This window comes from Dromiciops gliroides, chromosome 2 (genome assembly GCF_019393635.1).
Source record: "Dromiciops gliroides isolate mDroGli1 chromosome 2, mDroGli1.pri, whole genome shotgun sequence".
In the NCBI taxonomy this organism is placed as follows: Eukaryota; Metazoa; Chordata; class Mammalia; order Microbiotheria; family Microbiotheriidae; genus Dromiciops; species Dromiciops gliroides.
In genome coordinates, this window is record NC_057862.1 from 374,965,342 (window position 1) to 374,986,275 (window position 20,934).

The 20,934-nt window shown below is 39.5% G+C and overlaps 1 protein-coding gene across 1 annotated transcript in view; it reads right to left on the reverse strand.

The window, feature by feature from the left end:
- Positions 1–315: 315 nt before the first annotated feature.
- Positions 316–20,934, reverse strand: part of NSFL1C (NSFL1 cofactor) — a 39,596-nt gene continuing 18,977 nt past the window's right edge. The window contains 3 exon segments of the mRNA XM_043982390.1: positions 316–976; positions 3,739–3,903; positions 19,003–19,140. Of these exon segments, the coding sequence (XP_043838325.1) occupies positions 814–976; positions 3,739–3,903; positions 19,003–19,140 (466 nt within the window). The 3' untranslated portion in view covers positions 316–813.

A 20,934-nucleotide genomic window follows, 5' to 3' on the forward strand; every position in this document is an offset into this window, starting at 1 on the left:
ATTGTGATCCAGCCAAATTGGCTTTCTCTTAGATATTCACACACAACACTGCCTTTGCACTGGTCATCCCACATGCCTGGAAAGCTCTCTCTTCACCTCTGCCTCAGAGTCCCTCTCTTAAGACATAAGCTCAAACATTATCTTTTGCATGAAGCTTTCCTGATCCTTGCCCTAACTACTAGTTCTCTTCCTCCTAAACTACCTTGTATTTGATAACTTTGCAATTATTCACTTTATACTTATGCTGCATATATTTCTATATGTATTTGTGTTCCCCTCCCTCCCCTTCCAGAATGTAAGTTCCTTTCGAGGGGACATTGTTTCATTTTTTTTTGTATTTGTATTTTCAAGGCCAAGGACACAGGAGGCACTTAATACATGCTTGTTGATTGATGATAGAAAGTTTCACTATAATACCCAAAAGAACATTTGAGAAAAGATAAAAATTTCCATGCAGCATAATGGAGACTCTCCCTCTGAAATCGAACTATGTAATCTTAAAGCAAATGAGACCTATTTCAGTGGGAAAAGCTTTTCCCACAACAGGCTGATGATATTCTTTCAAATTTTTTTGTTTTTATTAAATTTTTTTTCAAGTTCACTGATCATCACAAAAACCCAATAAATGCAACTAAAGATAAAACAAAATGTCCAACCAAGATCTAAGAACCCAGAGCTAAGGGGAGACATGACACTGTGCTGCACGGTGCGCACATAGGGCAGTGATGCATGTGTGCAGCCGACAGCTGTGGACAGAAACAAGAGGAAAAAGAGAGATTGTGTGTGTAGGGGCACTGGGGGAGAGGGCAGGTGTTATATTAACCGCTGGACAATGACAGCGTTGAGCAGGTTGGCCTCCTTCAAGGTCTGGCTCTCATCAGCCAGCTCTTTGTTCGGAAAGGTGGTCATAAGGACAAAGCTCATGGCTGCCATTGCTGGCCGGGCGTCGACAATGAAAAGCCGGATATCGCTGATCCTGGTGTGAGAAAGGAAAACAAGAATGTCAGTCACCCTGAGACACTTTCTGATACTGCTAGGCAGGAAGTAAAATACTGGAGAGACCCTGTGACCCCATTTCCCAGGGTCCTCCCACCAACGTTACTGCTTGAAATGGGAATGGCATATGTGACCATCACCTATGAATTCTACCACGGACAATAACTTAGGAATTAAACAAACCACAGAATATCAGAGCCAGAAGGGTCCTTGAGATTTTCTAGCCATGGGATCATAGTTCTAGATCTAGGAAGGAGGGAACATAGGCTAAGCAGGAAAAAGCAGCATGCTCAATGTCACATAAGAGTTAGTGGCTGAACTGAAACTCTGACCCAGGCTGGTGCTCTATAATGCCTCATGCTACCTGCCTGACAAAAGTACTCAAAGGAGACCTTGGTGGTCATAAATCTTCAGATTTAGCTGGATCTTTCCCCTCTCTTTTCCTCTCCTCCAGTAGGAATGTTTCAGATTCCCATTTAAGACAGCTGAAATCTACATGATATTAAATATTTTGACTTTACAGAAGAACATTGTTCTTAGTAACAACATGGTACATGGGGGTATCAGGCCATTTCCTTCACAATTCAGTGAAGAAGGTGATACAAGTATCATCTCAGAGAAGTGAAGTGACCTAAGTCAAGTCACATGGATATGACTTCAAAACCAATATTCTTTCCAATACGCTTCAGATATTTAAAGTTAAGATAAGCTATTAGCAAGAAGGTATCGGGAGGGATTAGCTAAGCAACTTCAGGTTGAGTCTAATTAGTGGTAAGGTCTTGTGGCACTAGAGGGAGGTCTAAGAGCCCCACAAAGGAAGACTCAAAATGTCCTTAAGGAAAATGACAAAGCTTGCATTCAATACTGCTGAATGGCGGGAACAAAATCTCTCTAGTCTTACACTTCCTCTTTGGGGAAAAAAAAAGGGTCTTGCTGATCTTTAACACTGCTTCCAGCTCCGAACCCTGTGACTAGAAGCTTTCTATAGTCCCATCTCAAATGTCCCTTGTGGTACAATGATAACAGACAGAAAACACATGATCTGATAATGGCTGATATGTTAAGGTTTACACCCTGTTGAGAAACAACATTCCCAAAGGCCGAACCTAGTCATTATCCTGGCTCTCCTGGATGTCTTCAGAGCCAGAAATCAATGCTATATTTAGGGAGAAAAATTTGACCTAAGTAGCCATGAAAGTGATCAGAGTGGAAAGTGTGACAAAAACTAGTAACTATTTCTGGATAAGCTGAGACAAGAGTTCTATAGATATTGTGATGGTAAAGAAACGTAAATGGAACCTCAGGAAAAGGTAAATAATGAGAGTAATAATAACAACCTGGTATTTTTATAATGGTTTTTAGTTACAAAGTGCTTTCCATAGATAGTCACATTTAAGTCTTGAAACAATTCTGTGAAAGCAGCAGAGAAGGTTTTAAAATATATTTTTAGAGAAGAGGACACTGAGGCTCAAAGAGGGGGAAAATGACTTACCGAATATAATATGCTAACAAAGTGACAGAACTAGGACTAGAATCCAGGTGTCCTAGCTCTAGCATTTTACTATTTTCACACGTGAAAAGGGTATAGTGGGATTTTAGCTAAGATATCAAAAAAGCTTTCCCTCTGAGATGACCTCAAACAGTTTGTATGTAATTTTTTTTTTTTGCATGTAGCTTCCTGCATGTTGTCCTCTCCCCTTAAATTGTGAGCTTCTTGACAACAAGGACTGCTTTTGCCTTTCCTTGAATCTCTAGTCCTTAGCAGAGCAGGTACTTAACAAATGCTTGCTGACTTGACTTAGATATAAAGATATTCTATTGTTACTAGTAGAGTAGTTATATGTTTGATGGGTTTGGGTTTTTAAAGCTCAAGAAAATAAAAATCTTCCAGCAAACACATATTTTGTCCATAGAATCAATTTTTACATGTCTGTACATATAGCACAGATTGAAGAGACAGAAGGGCAACATTCCTAGGTACCTTTCCCTAGGGTTGAAATGTTTCCTGAATCTGAAATAATTAGAGGCCAAACGAGGTCATTCAACACATCCCCTTGTCTTGAGGCTGGACTGACCAGACTGACTGGCATCCCTTTCTATACTAACTCCGTCAATGAACTGGGATATCAATCTAAGTCTACAGAAGTGGTACAAAAATATTTATAGCAGTTCTTTTTGTGGTGGCAAAGAATTAGAAACCAAGGGGATGCCTATGAATTGGGGAATGGCTGAATAAATGACAGCATATGTTTGTAATGAATACTATTATACTATGAGAAATGGTGAAGGCCATGGTTTCAGAAAAACCTGGGGAAACTTATATGGGCTAATGCAGAACGAAGTGAGTAGAGCCAGGAGAATATTGTACACAGTAAAAGAAATATTGTAATGATGATGAACTGTGAGACTTAGCTCCTCTGATCAATAAAATGATCTATGACAATTCCAAAGGCCTCATGATTAAAAATGCTATCCACCTCCAGAAAGAGAACTGATGAACTGAGTGCAGTGAAGCATATTTTTTTTCTTTACTTATTTTTCTTGCTTTTTTCCCCTCCTTCAACAAGGCTAATGTGGAAATAAATTTTGTATGATTTCATATGTATAATGGGTATTTTCTAATCTTCTCAATTGGCGTGGGAGGGAGAAAATTTGGAACTGAAAATAAAATTAAAAGAAAAAGAAAAAAAATGGTTTCTACTCTCAAAGACAATTTCTGGGTAAGGAAGACCACTATTTTACCTGTGACGGTGGTTAAACTTCTGTACCAATCTCCCACCATCAGCGAGCCGGATTTGGATGTTGGTCGTGGGCTCAGACTCATCAATTGCAATGGAGGAACTGGCTTTGGCTTCATTTTCTGCCTGCTGGGCTGGAGAGCTTGTGTTCAATAGCTGGGGGGTAGTGCTGAGGAAGGAGAAAGGCATCAGGACAATAAACAGAAACATTTAGATTCTGGAATAATAGCATACTTTTAATTCTTATCAAAGCTGTGTACCAGCTCTACAGAGAGGTTTCCTTTCCTGTAGTTTTCACAATGACCCAGATAATGGGGGTATCCATTAAATGGTCTAAGTAACTAATTACCCCTACGCTGCAGGCCAAGTTAGCAGAATTCTTGTTTGTCGTTTAATTTCTTTTAAAATTTCTAATCTTATTTCTTTTGGATCTTGAGCTCATGCTAATTTGCTTGGTAACTAAGCTTCTGTGCTTACCTTCAATAATTGTTATGACCTAATGACCACAATTACAAATAAAAGATGCATAATGGAACACTATAATCTCTGAGGAATTAAAAATTACTATCCCACATGAGGCCACAAAGAGGTGATGGTAGGTAAGAACAGGCTTCAACTAATTAGGAACTTTGAAGAAATGGACTACAAAAAATATCCTCAGGGTAATGTATTTGATGGAATCGCTGTGACACACTTAAGGCACAGTCAAGAGTCATATAGGATGGGCAAGGGGGCAGCTAGGTGGCACAGTAGATAAAGCACTGGCCCTGGATTCAGGAGTACCCGAGTTCAAATCCGGCCTCAGACACTTGACACTTACTAGCTGTGTGACCTTGGGCAAGTCACTTAACCCTCATTGTCCCACCAAAAAAAAAAAAAAAAAGATACAGGATGGGCAAGTATGGATGGACTGTGATCAGCACTGCTTGCATAAAATGTCCAAATCAATGAAATCACAAAATATCATACTAATAACAAAATGGAACTTTTTGGTTACAAAATACTTTATATACACATATCATTTGATCCTCAAAACAACACTACACTATGCAGAAAATCCCTTATTATCCCCGTTTTAGAGACAAGGAAACTGAGAACAAGAGGTTAAATGACTTCCTCCAGGTTAGCTAGTAAGGGGCAGAATGGAGACTCAAACCTGAGTCTGCCCACCCAAATCTATACCACTCAGCTTCTCAGGTGTTGGGCTGACACTTGGAGTACAGGATACTAAGACACTAAGGTTCTGAACCAAATCGCAAATATTTCTTGAATGGCTAGTGTATCCAAGTTACTAAAAGATAAGTAAAGAGAACTACAGCCTCCAAAGAACTTAGAGTCTAGTCTTAGACTTTTCCTTCTTCCTCACTTCTCATATATGGTTTCCAAGTTCTACTAATTTCAATTCTGTAACATCTCTAGCATTTCTTCCCTCTTCTCTATTCCCACTGCCATCAACCTAATGAAAGCCTTCATTACCATTTGCTTAGACTATTATAAGAGCCTCCTTAGAGATCTTCCCACATAAACTCTACTCCCTCCAAGTCCTAGCTATAATTTATCTATCATGCCATTATTAGGATAATCACTCTCACCCTTAGAATTGGACATATCACTTATTTGCTTAAAAACTTTTGTCTGGAATTCAAGGCCTTCCACAGTATATCAACACTCTAAATCTTTCCAACTTTACCTTATATTATATCCCTCCACGAACTCCACACGCCAACAATAATGAGCTCTTTTCCTCTGCCTCCTCACCAAATCATTCCCATGATTCCTTGCTTTTGCTCATGCTGTTGTTCCCCATTTCTGGAATACCTATGCCCTTCTCAACTGTCATATATACAATCACTCTTTAAAGTCCAATTCAAACGTCCAGTCTTCTAGGACAGCTGAGGATAGCCTCTGCTAATATTATAGGTTGGCATGAAAGGTAGTTGAGCATGTCAGCATCTTATTGAGAAAAGGTAAAAAGAAAAAAAAAGAAAAAAGGTGGGAAGCTAGTATATTTCTGACAGTGATAAATAACCGCAATATGCATACAAAATGCAGGCTGATTTCCCTTGTAGACAAGAAAGTAAATGGCTAAAGAAATGTTTCACTTAGAGAATAAATGGTTGGGTTTTTTTTTGTTTTTTATTTTGTGGGGCAATGGGGGTTAAGTGACTTGCCCAGGGTCACACAGCTAGTAAGTGTCAAGTGTCTTGAGGCCGGATTTGAACTCAGGTACTCCTGAATCCAGGGCCGATGCTTTATCCACTGCTCCACCTAGCTGCCCCTTGAGAATAAATGTTTTAAGAAAAATGATTTGAAAAGGCAGAATGAAATCATAAGCTGTGTCAGGAAGATGAAAGGTTAGAAGAATGACCACTGAAAACTTGGAGCTACATAACAGGTATGAGAATCTTTCCTGAAAGTGGGGAGCTGGGCCATATCAAGTATTGGGAGATCCAAGGAATGATGAAGTATATATAAAATGTGGTACCACCAGGAGAGGATACAATAATGGTTAGAGGAAGAAGAGATTAGTATTGTTTGACTTGGTGCCTCTCTACTGATAGCTGACCTGCTATAAAAGAAAGGTTTTATGTACTCTCTTTTCTTTATATGCTCTATCCTTTGGTGATCTTATCAGACCGAATGGGTTCAATGATCATCTCAAAGCAGATGATTCCTATAACTATTTAGCCAACTTTACCTCTCACTTGAATTAAAATCTTGCACCTCTAATTGCCTTTTAGGCATTTTGAATTGGAAGTCCTGGGCAAGAGACCTACTGAAGTCATATATATTTTCATCATTGCAAATAAGAGAAGAAAGAGATTTCAGAAGAGAAAGGAAGACCTGGAAAATGAAAAGCTAAGAAGATGATATATGAGAATGGGTTTGGAATTTCTTGGATACAGCTTAAAATTAAGAATAATGAACTCTTGGTCAGGGATAGAATAGATTTTATGAGGGCTAGTAAAAAAAAAATACCTGAGGGACAGCTAGGTGGCACAGTGGATAAAGCACTGGCCTTGGATTCAGGAGGACTTGAGTTCAAATCCAGCCTCAGACACTTGACACTTACTAGCTGTGTGACCCTGGGCAAGTCACTTAACCCTCATTGCACCACCAAAAAAAACAAAACAAAACAAAAACCCAAAATAAAAAAAAAAAAATTACAGGTCTGGCTATGTCACTCCCCACCCCTACTCAATCTTATAGGTATCATCACTGAAACTTAATAGGATATGACTCATGACAACAGCAATGGAAGGTTATATTTTATTAAAAAGGAACAAATTAGGGGGCGGCTAGGTGGCACAGTGGATAAAGCACTGGCCCTGGATTCAGGAATTCCTGAGTTCAAATCCGGCCTCCGACACTTGACACTTACTAGGTGTGTGACCTTGGGCAAGTCACTTAACCCCCATTGCCCCGCAAAAAACAAAAACAAAAAAGGAACAAATTAAGTGGGCACAAGAGCAATGGAATAACATTAAGCATTAAAAAGAAATATAAGGAAACACAGAAAATAAAGGGCTTTGGAAGCATGGTGGACAAAATTTGGCTGAGGATTAAAAGGAAAAAAAGAACCGATGCTGTGGGAGTCCACTAAAGAATGACTGGACAGAATGAGGAAACAAAGCATTTTTATTCAGGAAAACACATAACAAACCCAGCATGAAGGCACAAGATGGTTAACAGTGATGGAAGCCTTCCGTTATGCAAACATCTGTGTGGAATGTTCTGCACTAAAAGCAGAGCAACTGATAAAATCCCCAACTTGCTCTAATGAAAGTTTTGTTTTTCAGGATGTCAACAAATCAACAAAGTTGCCCTGATCATCAAAGTGCAATTGGTTCTTGAGGTGAAAATGATGCAAACATTTGGAGAAAGTGGCCATTCCATTTTAAGAATTCATGATAGAGAAGCAGAGGGAAGCTGGGTATAGTTTCACATGCATTCTAGATTTTAGGGGTGTGTGTGGGAGAAGTGGTGAATTTCAAAAGGTTCAGAGATGGCATAGGTAGAATCCCATGATCTAAGACTCTATAGGGCAAGTCAGCTCAAGTCAGCTAGCAAGCTCTTGAGAACCAAATTCTTAAGACACAAAGAAAAACTATGCCAATGAGGAAGAAAAATGGGAGTGGTCAAGAGACAGAGGGGTACAAAGGGAACTCACTGACCAACTGATATTTCAAAGAGACATATACAGAAAACGGGAATGAGGAGGTAATGGGATGAACACACAAGAGCAGTGGTCTGTTTTTTTTAAACTCTGGGATGATTTACAATGGCTAATGATACAATATTAGGCAAATGCTCCAAACCAAACTATGCTTTAAAAAGGCAAATTATTATATCTCTGTACTCACACTGATTAATGATTGGTGCTTGCTCACAGTAAAAGAAATTAGTGGTAGTAGAGAGTGTGAGAGTCATTTTGTGATCATGTCAAGGAAAGGATACTATTAATTAGAGCCTTGCATTTCTCCTTTCATATGCAGATTTAACTGGTCAAGGAGAATACAGAGTACTTCCAAATTTGTGACAGCTGAAAATTTTTATGTTATCCTACTAGAGTATACCTGCTAAAATAAATAAAGATATTGAAGATATCATTACTCCTAGAGTAATGGTCTGTTAAGAATGATGTAAGGATTATGTTTAAAACTCAGACTGGAGGCTTACAGATTCTAAGAACAATAAAAAGACCTGTTTGTGAGGAAGATACTCTCGGTATTTTAAGAAATGAAGAGAATGGTTTCAGAGAAACCTGGGGAAACTTGTATGAACTGATACACAGGGAAGTGGGCAGAACCATGAGAACAAGAACAATAACATTGTAAAGATAAACAACTTTGAATAGCTTAGGAACTATCAATGCAATGACTGCCTATGATACCAGAGCAATTACCCATGCTTCAAAGGAAGATCAGAGGTGATACAAGACCACTGCTTAGATTGTGTGACATGATGATAATGTATTGGAAATGATAATCAATAAAACTATTCCAGGCCTTCCAGTGGAGTTGCTCTAAGGATTGTGCTGTTTAACATGAATGAATGAATAAAGCATTTGTTAAACACTTAATCTGTGTAAATCACTGAAGATACACAGAGGAAAAAAGACAAGTCTGCTCTCAAGGAGCTCTAATTCTAGATGAATTCTAACAGAGGAGACAAAAGACATGGAGGATTTCAGCAGTAAATCAGATGGAAAGATCCCATGGTCCTAAGGGTACAGCACCAAAGCAGATGGTAATGGTTCTTTAATGTTATTTTTACTGATAAAATCATATCAGTTTCTGATTTCGAACAGTGCTAAGGATTTTGGTAGTAAGAACTTCTTTTCTCTTTAATAGATGTGACTGTAAGCAGCTGTAGGAGCAGTTGCCAGGTTGCATCTCCACAGGGGTTCCTTATCAGTATTATGCTTATGTGAACATGTTTCTCACTAACCTAAATTGAGTCCTAGATGGCACTCTTATTAAATTAGCAAATGACACAAAACTGAGACAGCTCACACATCGTATGAAAGTGCCTAAGAAAGATCTCAATAGGGTAAAATACAATAAGGGGATAGTTAGTAAGGATAAATTTAAAGCTATATAGCACATGTTCAAAGCATCAATTTTACAAGCACAAAATGGGGATACTTCACCATACTAGCCATCTTTGTCTAGTCAGCAGTTCCTATGAAAACTATCTTGTATTTCAAGTTTAACATGAATTGACAATGTAACTGGGCAGGCAATATTGTCCAGTCATTTCTGTTGTGACACTTTGTTCTTGGCAGAGATATTGGAGTGGTTTGCCATTTCCTTCCCCAGCTCATTTGACAGATGGGGAAACTGAGGCAACCAGGATTAAGTGACTTGCCCAGGGTCACCCAACTAATAAGTGTCTGATACCAGATCTGAACTCAGGTCTTCCTGACTCCAGGCCAGGTGCTCTATTAATTGTGCTGCCCCTCAGAAATACCAGTCAATACCTCCTGCCAGAACAAAAAACAAATAAAAAATCTAATGCATACTCAAGTCGAGTGCCCAGAATGAGGAAAGTAAAGGTCCCACTGTATTTTTCCCCTTGCTAGAAATTCTTCAAGCAGAGGCTAAATGACCATTTGTCAGGGATTTTTGAGAGAGGGTTCTTAGTCAGGAGCCAGCTGAGCTATATAGCCTCTGGGGTCCTTTCCAACCCTCAGCTATAATTCTACTTCTTTGAAACCTTTCCTGATTCCTTTGGTTTACATTGACTTTAATCATAAGACTTCACAAAACACTTTGATTTCGTTGGATTTATAAAGGGGAACAACGGGAAATAAAACTAGAGAGGCAAGGTTTATTTTTGTTCCAATGTACTTAAAATGTTCATTATTAGTTACCTGTATTATTGCCTTACTCATCTGCTCTTATTTACTGCTGGACTTTACAGCTGTCTATAAAGTTTTCAAAGGGCAAACATAAACTAATATCACAGCCCTGTGAGGTAGGTTAGCAGCTAATTGTTATCACAATTAACAGATGAAGAAACTGAAGCTCAGGGAAGATAAGTGATTTGCCCATTCAGTATCAGAGGTAGGATATGAATCTAAATTCTCCTGACTTCAAGTCTGCCACTCAATCCACTGTGTCACACCATAAGGTCTTAGAGGTTATGGATTTTCTTGTATCTAATCTCCCATTCTCCATTACAGTATTCTGTACAACAGCTATGACTACTGGAGTGGGGTTGAAGAAAGCTTTGAGTTTGGACTGGTTATCTTTGATAATGGGAACCCCTGATGGTTCTTGAACAAAAGAATAATCTAAAAGTGATTAGGATGCCAGCTCTAGAAAGAGCTGCAGGACATCAATTAGGAGGTTACTTTAATGACTCAAAATTTAGCACTCTTGCCACTACCTCACCATTCCTTCCCAGCTAATAAGGCATACCTAGGACCAGGGTGAAAAACTATGAAGTCTTAGAAAGTTTCTTAAAAGGAGGGTCTAAAATGTCGGTGTGGGCAACTTCTTAGGGTATTCCAGACTTGGAGCCTGAAATTTCATATTGAGATTTTATTTCTACCAGAAGTCCATACAGAATTCTCCCTTCTGACGACAAGCAAGCCTTCTGAGTCTATTTGGTCAAGTTCTCATTAATTCTGGGGGAATGAAAGCTATAGCTGTATCTAAGGAAACAGCATCCACAGCCGGAATGAAGTAGTATAGTAACCAAATGAGGCATATTTCATCAGGCTTCTTTGGAAAAGGACAAAAGATAATTGTTGTGAAGCCATCAGAAGTACAGAAGACAGAGAAGCCTTTGACTAGGAAACCTAACAGAGAGGAGAAAAATTATTTGGTCTTTCTAAAGCCCATGCCTGGTATCTGTAGGTACATATACTGTAGGTCTCCAGGATGGTCAGTGAAGCAGGTCACAGCACCAGTCAAATCTGTTTCCAGTGTGGTGGAGTGGAATGGACTGAGAGATAGGAAACCACCTGGGGTCAAGTTCTGGCTCAGATGCTTATTAGCTGTATGACTGCCGACAAGTACTTCTCTTTCACCCTAAGTTTCTGCACCTGTAGAATGATAGTCATGTTTGCACTCTTTACTTCACAGCACTGTGAAGAAAGTACTTTACCACCATATTTCATACTTCTAAACTGAAAGCCTTCATACTGAACCACATTTTTGCCAATGAATTGTTATCAACAAGCAACCCCAAACCCTAGAATCTTGGAATTGGAAAGGATCTCTGAAGTCTTTTAGCCCCAAGTCCTACTGGAACAAGATTCTTCTCTGCTCTACAGAATCCCTGACACGTGGCCATCCAGAAGGCTGATAAACTTCTCTCCTAAGTTTTAACAGCCAGCTCATAGTTGAATGCTCTGATTATACTGTGATTCCTTGTGCATAAGTACAACTCTTTATACTAAAGAAAGGTTACACAGTTTCTGTTCTATGTGTACTCAACCTCAAAATCAGAGCTGGAAAGGACCTTGGAAAATAAAGTATTAAAAGCTATAAAAGAACCTCAAAGCTGTCTAATCCAATACCCTAATTTTTACAGATGAGGAAACTGAAGCCCAGAGATGATCAGTGACTCCTTTTATCACATCACTTTCCTGCTCAAGAATCTTACCTTTGGGGCATTGAAAATCTTTTGGGTGGGGCAATGAGGGTTAATTTGCCCAGGGTCACACAGCTAGTGAGTGTCAAGTGCCTGAGGCTGGATTTGAACCCAGGTCCTCCTGAATTCAGGGCCAGTGCTTTATCCACTTTGCCACCTAGCTTTCCCCAGAAAAGACTCTTAATATTCTGGGCCCACCTTATCCCCAATCTCCCCCAACACCCTTCTGCTCAGTCAGACTTTTTTGCACCTTCTCCCCAATGGGGAACAAAATCTTTACTTCTGCATAGATTGGGTCTCTCTCCCACTTACTGAAGTCCCTCCTCCACAATAAAGTGAAGAACAAAGGATTTTAATTGATTTGCAGGCTCAATAAGAACAAAAGTATGACAAGAAAGCCAAAACACATATTGTATTTTAGGCTACATTAATAGAATCTAGTGTGTAGAATAGGGAAGCCAGATAGTGTAGTGGATAGAGCACTGGGCTTGGAATCAGGAAGACTCATCTTCCTGAGTTCAAATCCAGCCTCAAACACTCACTGGCTGTGTGACCTTGGGCAAGTCACTTAACCCTACTTGCCTTAGTTTCTTCAACTGTCAAATGAGCTGGAGAAAGAAATATCAAACCACTCCAGTATCTTTCTCAAAGAAAGACAATGATGATGACGACGAAAACAACAAACAACCCCCCCCCCCCCACAAAGGGTCACAAAGTCATGACTGAACAACAACAAAAGTAGGTACAATAAAGCAGGTGATGATGGTCCTATGGTTCTCTAATCTGGTTAGACTTCATCTGAAGAGCCGTTATTTCTAGGCATCAAATTTTAGGTGGAACTTTGACAAGCTGCACTTTGTCCACATCAAATCAGTGAAAATACTAAGAATGTCTTAGTTCTGACATTTATCAGTTCTTGACCACAGGCAAATTTTTAACTTCTTTGAGTCTATTTCCTCATCTGTACTGCTTACTGCACAGGGTAATTAAGAGGAAAGTGATTTTTTAAACCTTACAGTTCTATATAAATCTAAGTTTAGCCTAGAGAAGAGAAGACTCAAGAAGGGTCATGATCTGTCTTTAAATATGCAAAGGGCTGTTAAGAGGGAATGATAAACAATTCACAATTCTATAGTTCTTTAAGGTTTACAAAGTAATTTCTTCACAACAACCCTTTGGGAAATGAAGTGTATTATCCCCATTTACAGATATGATAACTAAGAAGCTAAATAGTATACCCAAAGTCACAAAACTAGGATGCAATTGAATTCATACATAGGAAGCTAGGGATTCTAAAAGGTAGAGATGAGGTAGTGTATTCTGGGAATGGAGAATAATTTGCAAAAAGGCAAAGGCAGATCATAAAAAAGGAAAAAAGGACCCAAATGTACAAAAATATTTATAGCTGCTCTTTTTGTGGTGGCAAGGAATTGGAAACTGAGGAATGACTGAACAAGTTGTGGTATATGAATGTAATGGAATACTATTGTGCTGTACGAAACAATGTGCAGGTGGATTTCAGAGAAACCTGGAAGGACTTGCATGAACTGATGCTGAGTGAGATGAGCAGAACCAGAACATTGTACACAGTATCAACAACATTGTGTGTTGGATCAACTGTGATAGACTTGACTCTTTTCAGCAAGACAACGGTCCAAGATAGTTCCAAAGGACTCATGAAAGAAAATGCTCTCCAAATGCAGGGGGAAAAAAAAAACAAAAAACAAACTATGGAATCTGGATACAGATTGAACCATCCTATTTCTACTGTTTTTGAGGTTTTTCCTTTTTACTCTGATTCTTCTTTCACAGCATGACTAATGCAGAACTATGTTTAATGTGATTGTACATATATAACCTATATCAGATTACTTGCTGTCTTGGGGAGGGGGAAAAAAATCTTATGAAAACAAATGTTGAAACTATCTCTACATGTAACTGGAAAATAATAAAATACTTTTATGAATAAAAAAAGAAAAGAAAAAGGCAAAGGTAGGAAATGGGAGTTCTGAATTCTAGGAACAGAATCAATTTGGTTGGAATATAGAGCATTTGAAGTAAGGAGAGAGTGAGAGCCTCAGGCATTTGGGCAAACAATGTCAAATGTGGACATTATAACTACAGGTCTAGCACTCTTTTCCATCATAACACACTGCCTCTCTAAGGATTATATCTTTTCTGTATGTTCCACAGGGAAAATGGATGGAAATTATAGGCAGGCAGATTTTGTCTCATTAGGCAAAGGGTCAGCAACTGGATCTGTGACTTCATTAGCATAGGAAGCTTCTTCATACCCTCTACTGATGAAGGCTAAAACCTTCTCTGTGACAGTCTACAGACATGCCTAAGGCACTTGAGAGGTTAAGTGACATGTCCAGGGTCACACACCTAGTTTTTGTTTTTAAGAGGAAGGATGTGAACCCAGGCCTCTGACTCCAAGGCCAGGTCTCTCTGATTCTGTAAGAAAAATTTCCTAGTAGTCAGGGATACCAAACAGTCTGTCATTTTAGAGGTTTTAAAAAAGAGCTAGACGGATACTTGTTAAAGATGCTGTAAAGAGGACTGCAGAAGGCAGGGCTTTGGACCAGATGAATTCTAATGGACCTTTCAGCTTTAAGATTCTGAGTCTATGAACATTCTTCCTAATAACCTGAGCTCACAATGATATATGTACTCTTTTTCTAACTCCTTTTGTGTTGTAGTATGTAGCATTTTATTATATTATTTTGCTCCCTATGTTCTGTGTATGTCTTGCCCCCAAACTAGATTACAAGGTCTTCCTCTTCCATTTTTGGGTAGCCTGTGCCTGTAAAGAGTCATTATTTCCAAATTGGCTTAATTTATGACACTTGCTCCTGCAAATGGCCATAAGATGTACTGTTTGACTTTAACCACTCAGCAATATGCTAAGGACTGAACAAAGCAGAGTGGGAGGGGGTAGAGACTGCCTACTAAAAGCTCTCTCCAGCTCCCGTTTTCTCCTGAGAAAAGGTGATGAAACACTAACAGCTGCAGGCCTTTTCATAAACTGGACCACACCTACAGTACCTAAAATATGAATTCCAATTAACCAGAAGACAAAGACCTTAAAAGAGCAAAGGTAGATGGAGGTAGAAACAGTGTCACAGACTAAAGCCTTAGAAGTTCTTTATCATACCCTTTCATTTGTAGAAGAGGAAAATGAGGCCCAGAGAAGGCCTAAGATGATAAAATGAATCAGTGGTGTGGTTTGAGAGCCAGAAACTGAGCCTCCTGATTCAGTTTGATGCTTTGAAGTTCTTTCCTTCTTACTATGATATATGGACCTTGAGTCACCTCAGGGATGAAGAGATGCAAACCTATTACTTCTAAACTTTAATTCTGAGCATGCCACCTCGCTTATTCAGTAATCTCCAGGGGCTCTCTGTCACCTCCAGGATTAAATATAAAATTCTGTGTAGCTTTTAAAGTCCTTCACAACCTGGAGCCTTCTTATGTTTCCATTCTTCTTCCACTTTACTCCTCTCCTCCAACTCTCCAATCCAGCAACCCTAGCTTTTTGGCTGCTGTCATCTCCCAACTCCAGATGTTTTCAATGGCTGTCCCCTATGCCTGGAATGCTCTCCCTCTTCATCTCTGCCTCCTGGATGCCTTCAAGTCTCAGCTAAAAATCTTACTTCTCTCTCTCTCTCCACTACTGCCTCCACTGTGATTATTTCCACTCTATCCTGTATATATCTTGTTTGTATATAATTGTTTATCCATAATTTTTTGATGTTGTCTCCTCCAGTAGACTGTAAGCCCCTGAATTGCAGGGACTGTTTATCATTCTTTTTATCTCTAGTGCTCGGCACATAGTAGGTTTTTTTGTTTGCTTTTGGTGAGGCAATTGGGGTTAAGTGACTTGCCTAGGGTCACACAGCTAGTAACTGTTAAGTGTCTGAGGCCGGATTTAAACTCAGGTCCTCCTGAATCCAGGGCCAGTGCTCTATCCACTGTGCCAACTACCTGCCCCCCAGAGTAGGTGTTTAATAAATGCTTGATGACTTTCCATTACATACTAGTTAATATAAAGGCAGTATGGTACAGTGGAAGAAACACTGGATTTAAACTGAGAGGACCTTTTTTGGCATACCAGCTGTTACTCAATAACTGTGTGACTGTGGGCAAGTTAAATCTTTGTAGAATGCAATTTCCTCATTTGTAAAATGAGAAACTTGATGTCAATGACAGCTAAGGTCCAGCTCTAAATTCATGATTTTATGATCCTACTTTACTGCTTAGCAAAAAATTACTTCTAATGGAAGAATGCTATTATAATAGACTTTCTGAAATGCTAGTTTCAGTGAACTGAAATTCTTAAGGGTGAAAGGTACCTAAATGGTAAAGATGTCTGGATTCTGACCTTTGTCAGTCTTTGAAAGAATAAAATCATAAACCCCCCCAAAAAACAGCTTCATGTATTTTTCTATATAATTTATGACTGTCAATGTGATTTACTTAGGCATACCAGCTTTGAACAGTACTTTTTGCCTTTGTGTGCTGCTTAGTGGACTACATGATAGGCAGTCCTGTGAAACTGGGCAATCAACTACCATCTACTGGATGCCTTTTATCAATTCAGCAAATATTTACTGAACACCTACTATGTGCTATGCTTTGAAGCAATACAAAATGAGCATAAGGCATAGTCACTATCCTTAAGGACCTTCTTGGGAAGACAAGGCAATTAGAACACACTATGTTCATGATTAAATTCTAAACTGCATAGTTGAAAGACCATCACAAAGTAGGGATGACCTTGGGAAAGTCCATTCGCCTCTCTGAGCCTGCTGCTTCTTTTGTAATATTGGGAGGGTAAACTTAGATGACCCTTAACTTTTTTTCTAGCACTGATGTCCTAAGGTTCTTTCCAGCTCTCATATTCTGTACACACCTACATCTGAATCTTAGCTCTGTAACTTATTACTTGTGGTGAGTCACAGAAGTCTCTATGGGCCCCAGTTTCTTCAACCAATTTAGGATTTGGTTGTACTATATGGTCTCTATGCTCTCTTCTACCTTCAAGCCATCAGCCCATAGGTTCTTATTTTCTAAGGTCTCCTTTAATCTAAGCCTCTATTTTAAGGTGCCTCTATTTTAGGCAGTCTCAGATTCTCTAAATTAGGAAAAGAGAGATATCAATGAGGGCTAGCGTCACCTGTGGATTTTACTATTCCCTCATTCAGTAATTACTGAGTGACTGTTGCTTCCAAGCAGCTTCCTCTGAGCACCGACAATACACTCCTTTAAACACCACAATAATCTCTTCCTAAGCTTGCCTATATCCTTGTGTTGTTAAGGAAGAAAAGCAACCATCTAACAGTGATGTATACTATTCATCAAGGGATTGTTTCCTAGGATTCGATTTTACTCCTGCAAATACACAATTCTAAGTGCCTCTGTCTGGACAGAGGCACTTAGAAGCTTATCACTATCATAATTCTATCAATCTTATTATCACAGGCTAGAAAGGAAAGAATATATTTGGGGTTTCAAGTATCAGTTATATTGCATTGCTTCCAGCAGTGCACAACTTTCAAATTTTCTTTACTTTGCAAAACAGTTATCATGTTAAACTACCAACAGCCATGTACATTTACTAAAGAGCAGCCTTGGTACTGTCTAAAGTGAGCTGTTCCTCTAAAAGAGTGGTTTGTCTAAGTACTGACAGCATTTCACCTAAGTGAAAGCTGGGCTAGACTCAAAGGGAGGAAACTTACAGGAAAAAAGAAAGAACAATTTTCATGGCTCAGTGCCTTTTTTGTCTCTCTCTTTTAAAAAAAAAATTCTATTTATTCATTTGTTTATTTGTTTGATTGTTTGTTTATTTTGTCTCTCTTTGCAAATATCTTTTGATCAGGTTAGAGAAAAATAAATCTGGAGTACAAATGACCTGAATGACTTCTTTTCCCTTAAAGTACATATTACTTTCCACTATGCTTTCTAAGGTCCTAAACTAATAGTTGCAAAGAACCTTCTATGACATGTAGAAGTTTTTGGTGTTTTTTTTTTTTTTTAAAAAGATCCATTATATCCAAAGACATTTGACTTCCCATACCCACTCACAGGCCTCATTTTTGTATCAGAAATTATTCTGGACACTGGCAGTAAACTGAGAAATCATCTCTTCCCCTTCCCTACCTCCCTGCTCCAAACTTTAAAAGTACTTTATAAATGTGCATTACTATTTTAAAGAGAAGTCAACTGAGGCCCAGAGAGACTGAATGACTTTCCCAGGGCTACAAGGCTAATAAGTAGCAAAGTCAGTACATACTCTGGTCCCCAAGCCTTTTCTTATGTGGATCTACTATTCCTCAAAAGGGTGATGATGGTTAATGGGAAGAGGCAGTAGGGCAGAGGTTTTCAGAAAGAAAGTCACCAATGGTTACTGCTGCTGACAAGCTTTGTACCTCAGAAGGCTGTGGAGAGTGGTGAAGGAGATGCCAATTGGTTATATTCTCCTGAGGAAGAATCCTTTTGTTTGAATTATGGAGAAATACTATAGCACTGGGATGACACATTGGAAGCTATAGGACTAGAATCAATCAAGAGGAAGTATTTATCAAGCACTTCCTAAGTACCAGGCTCTGTATTAGAGGCTGGGGTTACAAAACTAAAAACTAAACAGCTTTTGCCCTCACAGAGCTTATTTATATTCCATCAGGGAATCTAGGTTTCAGTTCTGGCTCTGTCACTTATTAGGCTTGTGATCATGAGCAAATCACTTAACCTCTTGAACTTCAGTTTCCTTACCTGTAAAATGAGAAGGAAAGGAGTTGGATAATATAAATTTTTTGATTTGTTTTGTTTTGGCAGGACAATGAGGGTTAAGTGACTTGCCCAGGGTCACACAGCTAGTAAGTGTCAAGGGTCTGAGGCCGGATTTGAACTCAGGTCTTCCTGAATCCAGGGCCAGTGCTTTATCCACTGTGCCACCTAGCTGCCCCGGGATGATATAAATTTTAAAGTGCTGTCCAATTTCAGGATTTTACAATTCAATCAAAATACACTCTGTGGTGAGCCTTGACCAGTGAGCCTGCTCACTGAAGACCCAAACTTGGGTTGCCTGAATAAGGAGATCCTAGGTGGCACTGATGGAAAACTGGGTTTTAGTCCCTATGTCTGCTGAGATTGTTCTTACCTGCCCAGTTTCTGACCCTCGCCAGTGAATGCTTTGAAAGTTCCCTTGGGCTTTACAAAGTCTTCATCTCGATGGTCCTCCATGTCCAAGTTGACCTGTCCCCCACGTGATAACCTTCGTAGCTCTGTAGGTACTTCACTGGAGAAGAAAGGCAGCAGTGAGATTTAAAATGAGTAGCTAGCAATTGTTATAGTAGTAACACTGTAGACATAAGGGGGAGAATAGATAGTTAATAGTGAAAAGTATTTATAGGGGGTAGATTAATCTACAGGATAACAGCTCTGTTTCCTTCATTCCATCAGTCGACAAACATTAATCTGTACCCACTATGTGCAAAACATAGTGGGTTTGTGCTAGGGGATACAAAATTTAGATAAGACAATTCTGGTCTTATCTAGTAGGGGCATAAGACAAAAATGTGGATACTTATAATATACAATACTACACAAAAATGCACTAGTGGGGTATTATGTAAAGTCCAGGAGGAATAGTTGTTCTGCTTATTCATTATTATTCACTGCTGTGGACCCTATTTACTTCCCATGAGCTACTTCTCCACCCCACCTCAACCACAAAGATGGTCATGACCTTGATTTTGTAATCCCATACAAATATACCACCTCCATCTTTAAGAATGATGAAATCCTCTTACCTGACCATAACCTGTTGGCTTTTCACCACTCCCCATGATTTGTCTTACAAAAGCCTGCTCCTTGCCTGCACTGTGACCTCCTAACTCTTGAATCCTTAATTCTTTCCTAGGCCATCTCTCCTGCACTAGTCACTCTTTCTTTTTCCTATATTGATTGCTTGGTGAAGCAATTCAACTCTATACTGTCTGGCTCTCTTGAATCCTTACCCCCCTTATCATCCATTTACACTCAGCCAAGGCTCAGCTTTGGATTGCTCCTACCATTCACCATTTTCACTCCTACACACATGCTGAATGAAGATGGAGAAAAATCACACAACCATTCTCACTGGGTCCACTACAAATGTGCTACATGATCTCAATTGAGCCCTTACTTCTGCAAGATAATTCTTCTCTACCTGCCTTATGAACTATACCACTCTCCACAGCAGATCCTCCAAAGTTTTTGTCCCTCCCCAGACCTCTCATGACACCCTCTCCTTCTCCCTCCATTTTCCTTGCCTCAAACCTGACCTTATGTAGAAAAAATTGAGGCCATTTGCAGTGAGCACCCTCTTCATAGCCTATCATTCAGAACCTTCTGCCACTATCTCCCTCCTGCCCGTCTCACATGACAGAATGGTCTTACTCCTTACTAAAGCCAACCCCTGCTCTGCTCAAGTGATTCTATTCTAGCCTGTCTCTTTCAACAGAACCCCCCCCTTTCCCCATCAGGTTATCTCCACTCTTTCCCTTATTTTCCATCTCTATCTCTTTACTGGCTTATTTCCTACAGGGTATAAACGCACCCAAGTTTCCTCCATCCTGAAAAAAACTCACTTGATCCTTCTACATCTGCTAACTTTCATCCTATATCTCTTCTGCTCTTTATAGCAAAACTCCTTGAAAAGGCCAACTATAATAGTGCCTCCACTTTCTTCTTAACCCCTTACAATCTGCCCTCTATCATTCCACCAAAACAGCTCTCTCCAAAGTTACCACTGATCTCTTAATTACCAAATCTAATGGCCTTTCCCTTCAATTGTCATTTTCCTTGACCTCTATGCAGTCTTCAACATTGTTGATCACCCTCTCCTCCTTGACACTCTCTTCTCTCTAGGTTTTTGTGCCACCTCTCTCTCCTGGTTCTCTTCCTCCCTTTCTGACCATCCCTTCTGTCTCTGTTGCTGGAATCTCATTCAGATCATGGCCAAAGGTGTCCCTCAGGGTTCTTATCCTGGGTGCTCTTCTTTTGTGCCTCTGTACTCACCGTCTGATCTCACTAGCTCCCAAAGTTGTAA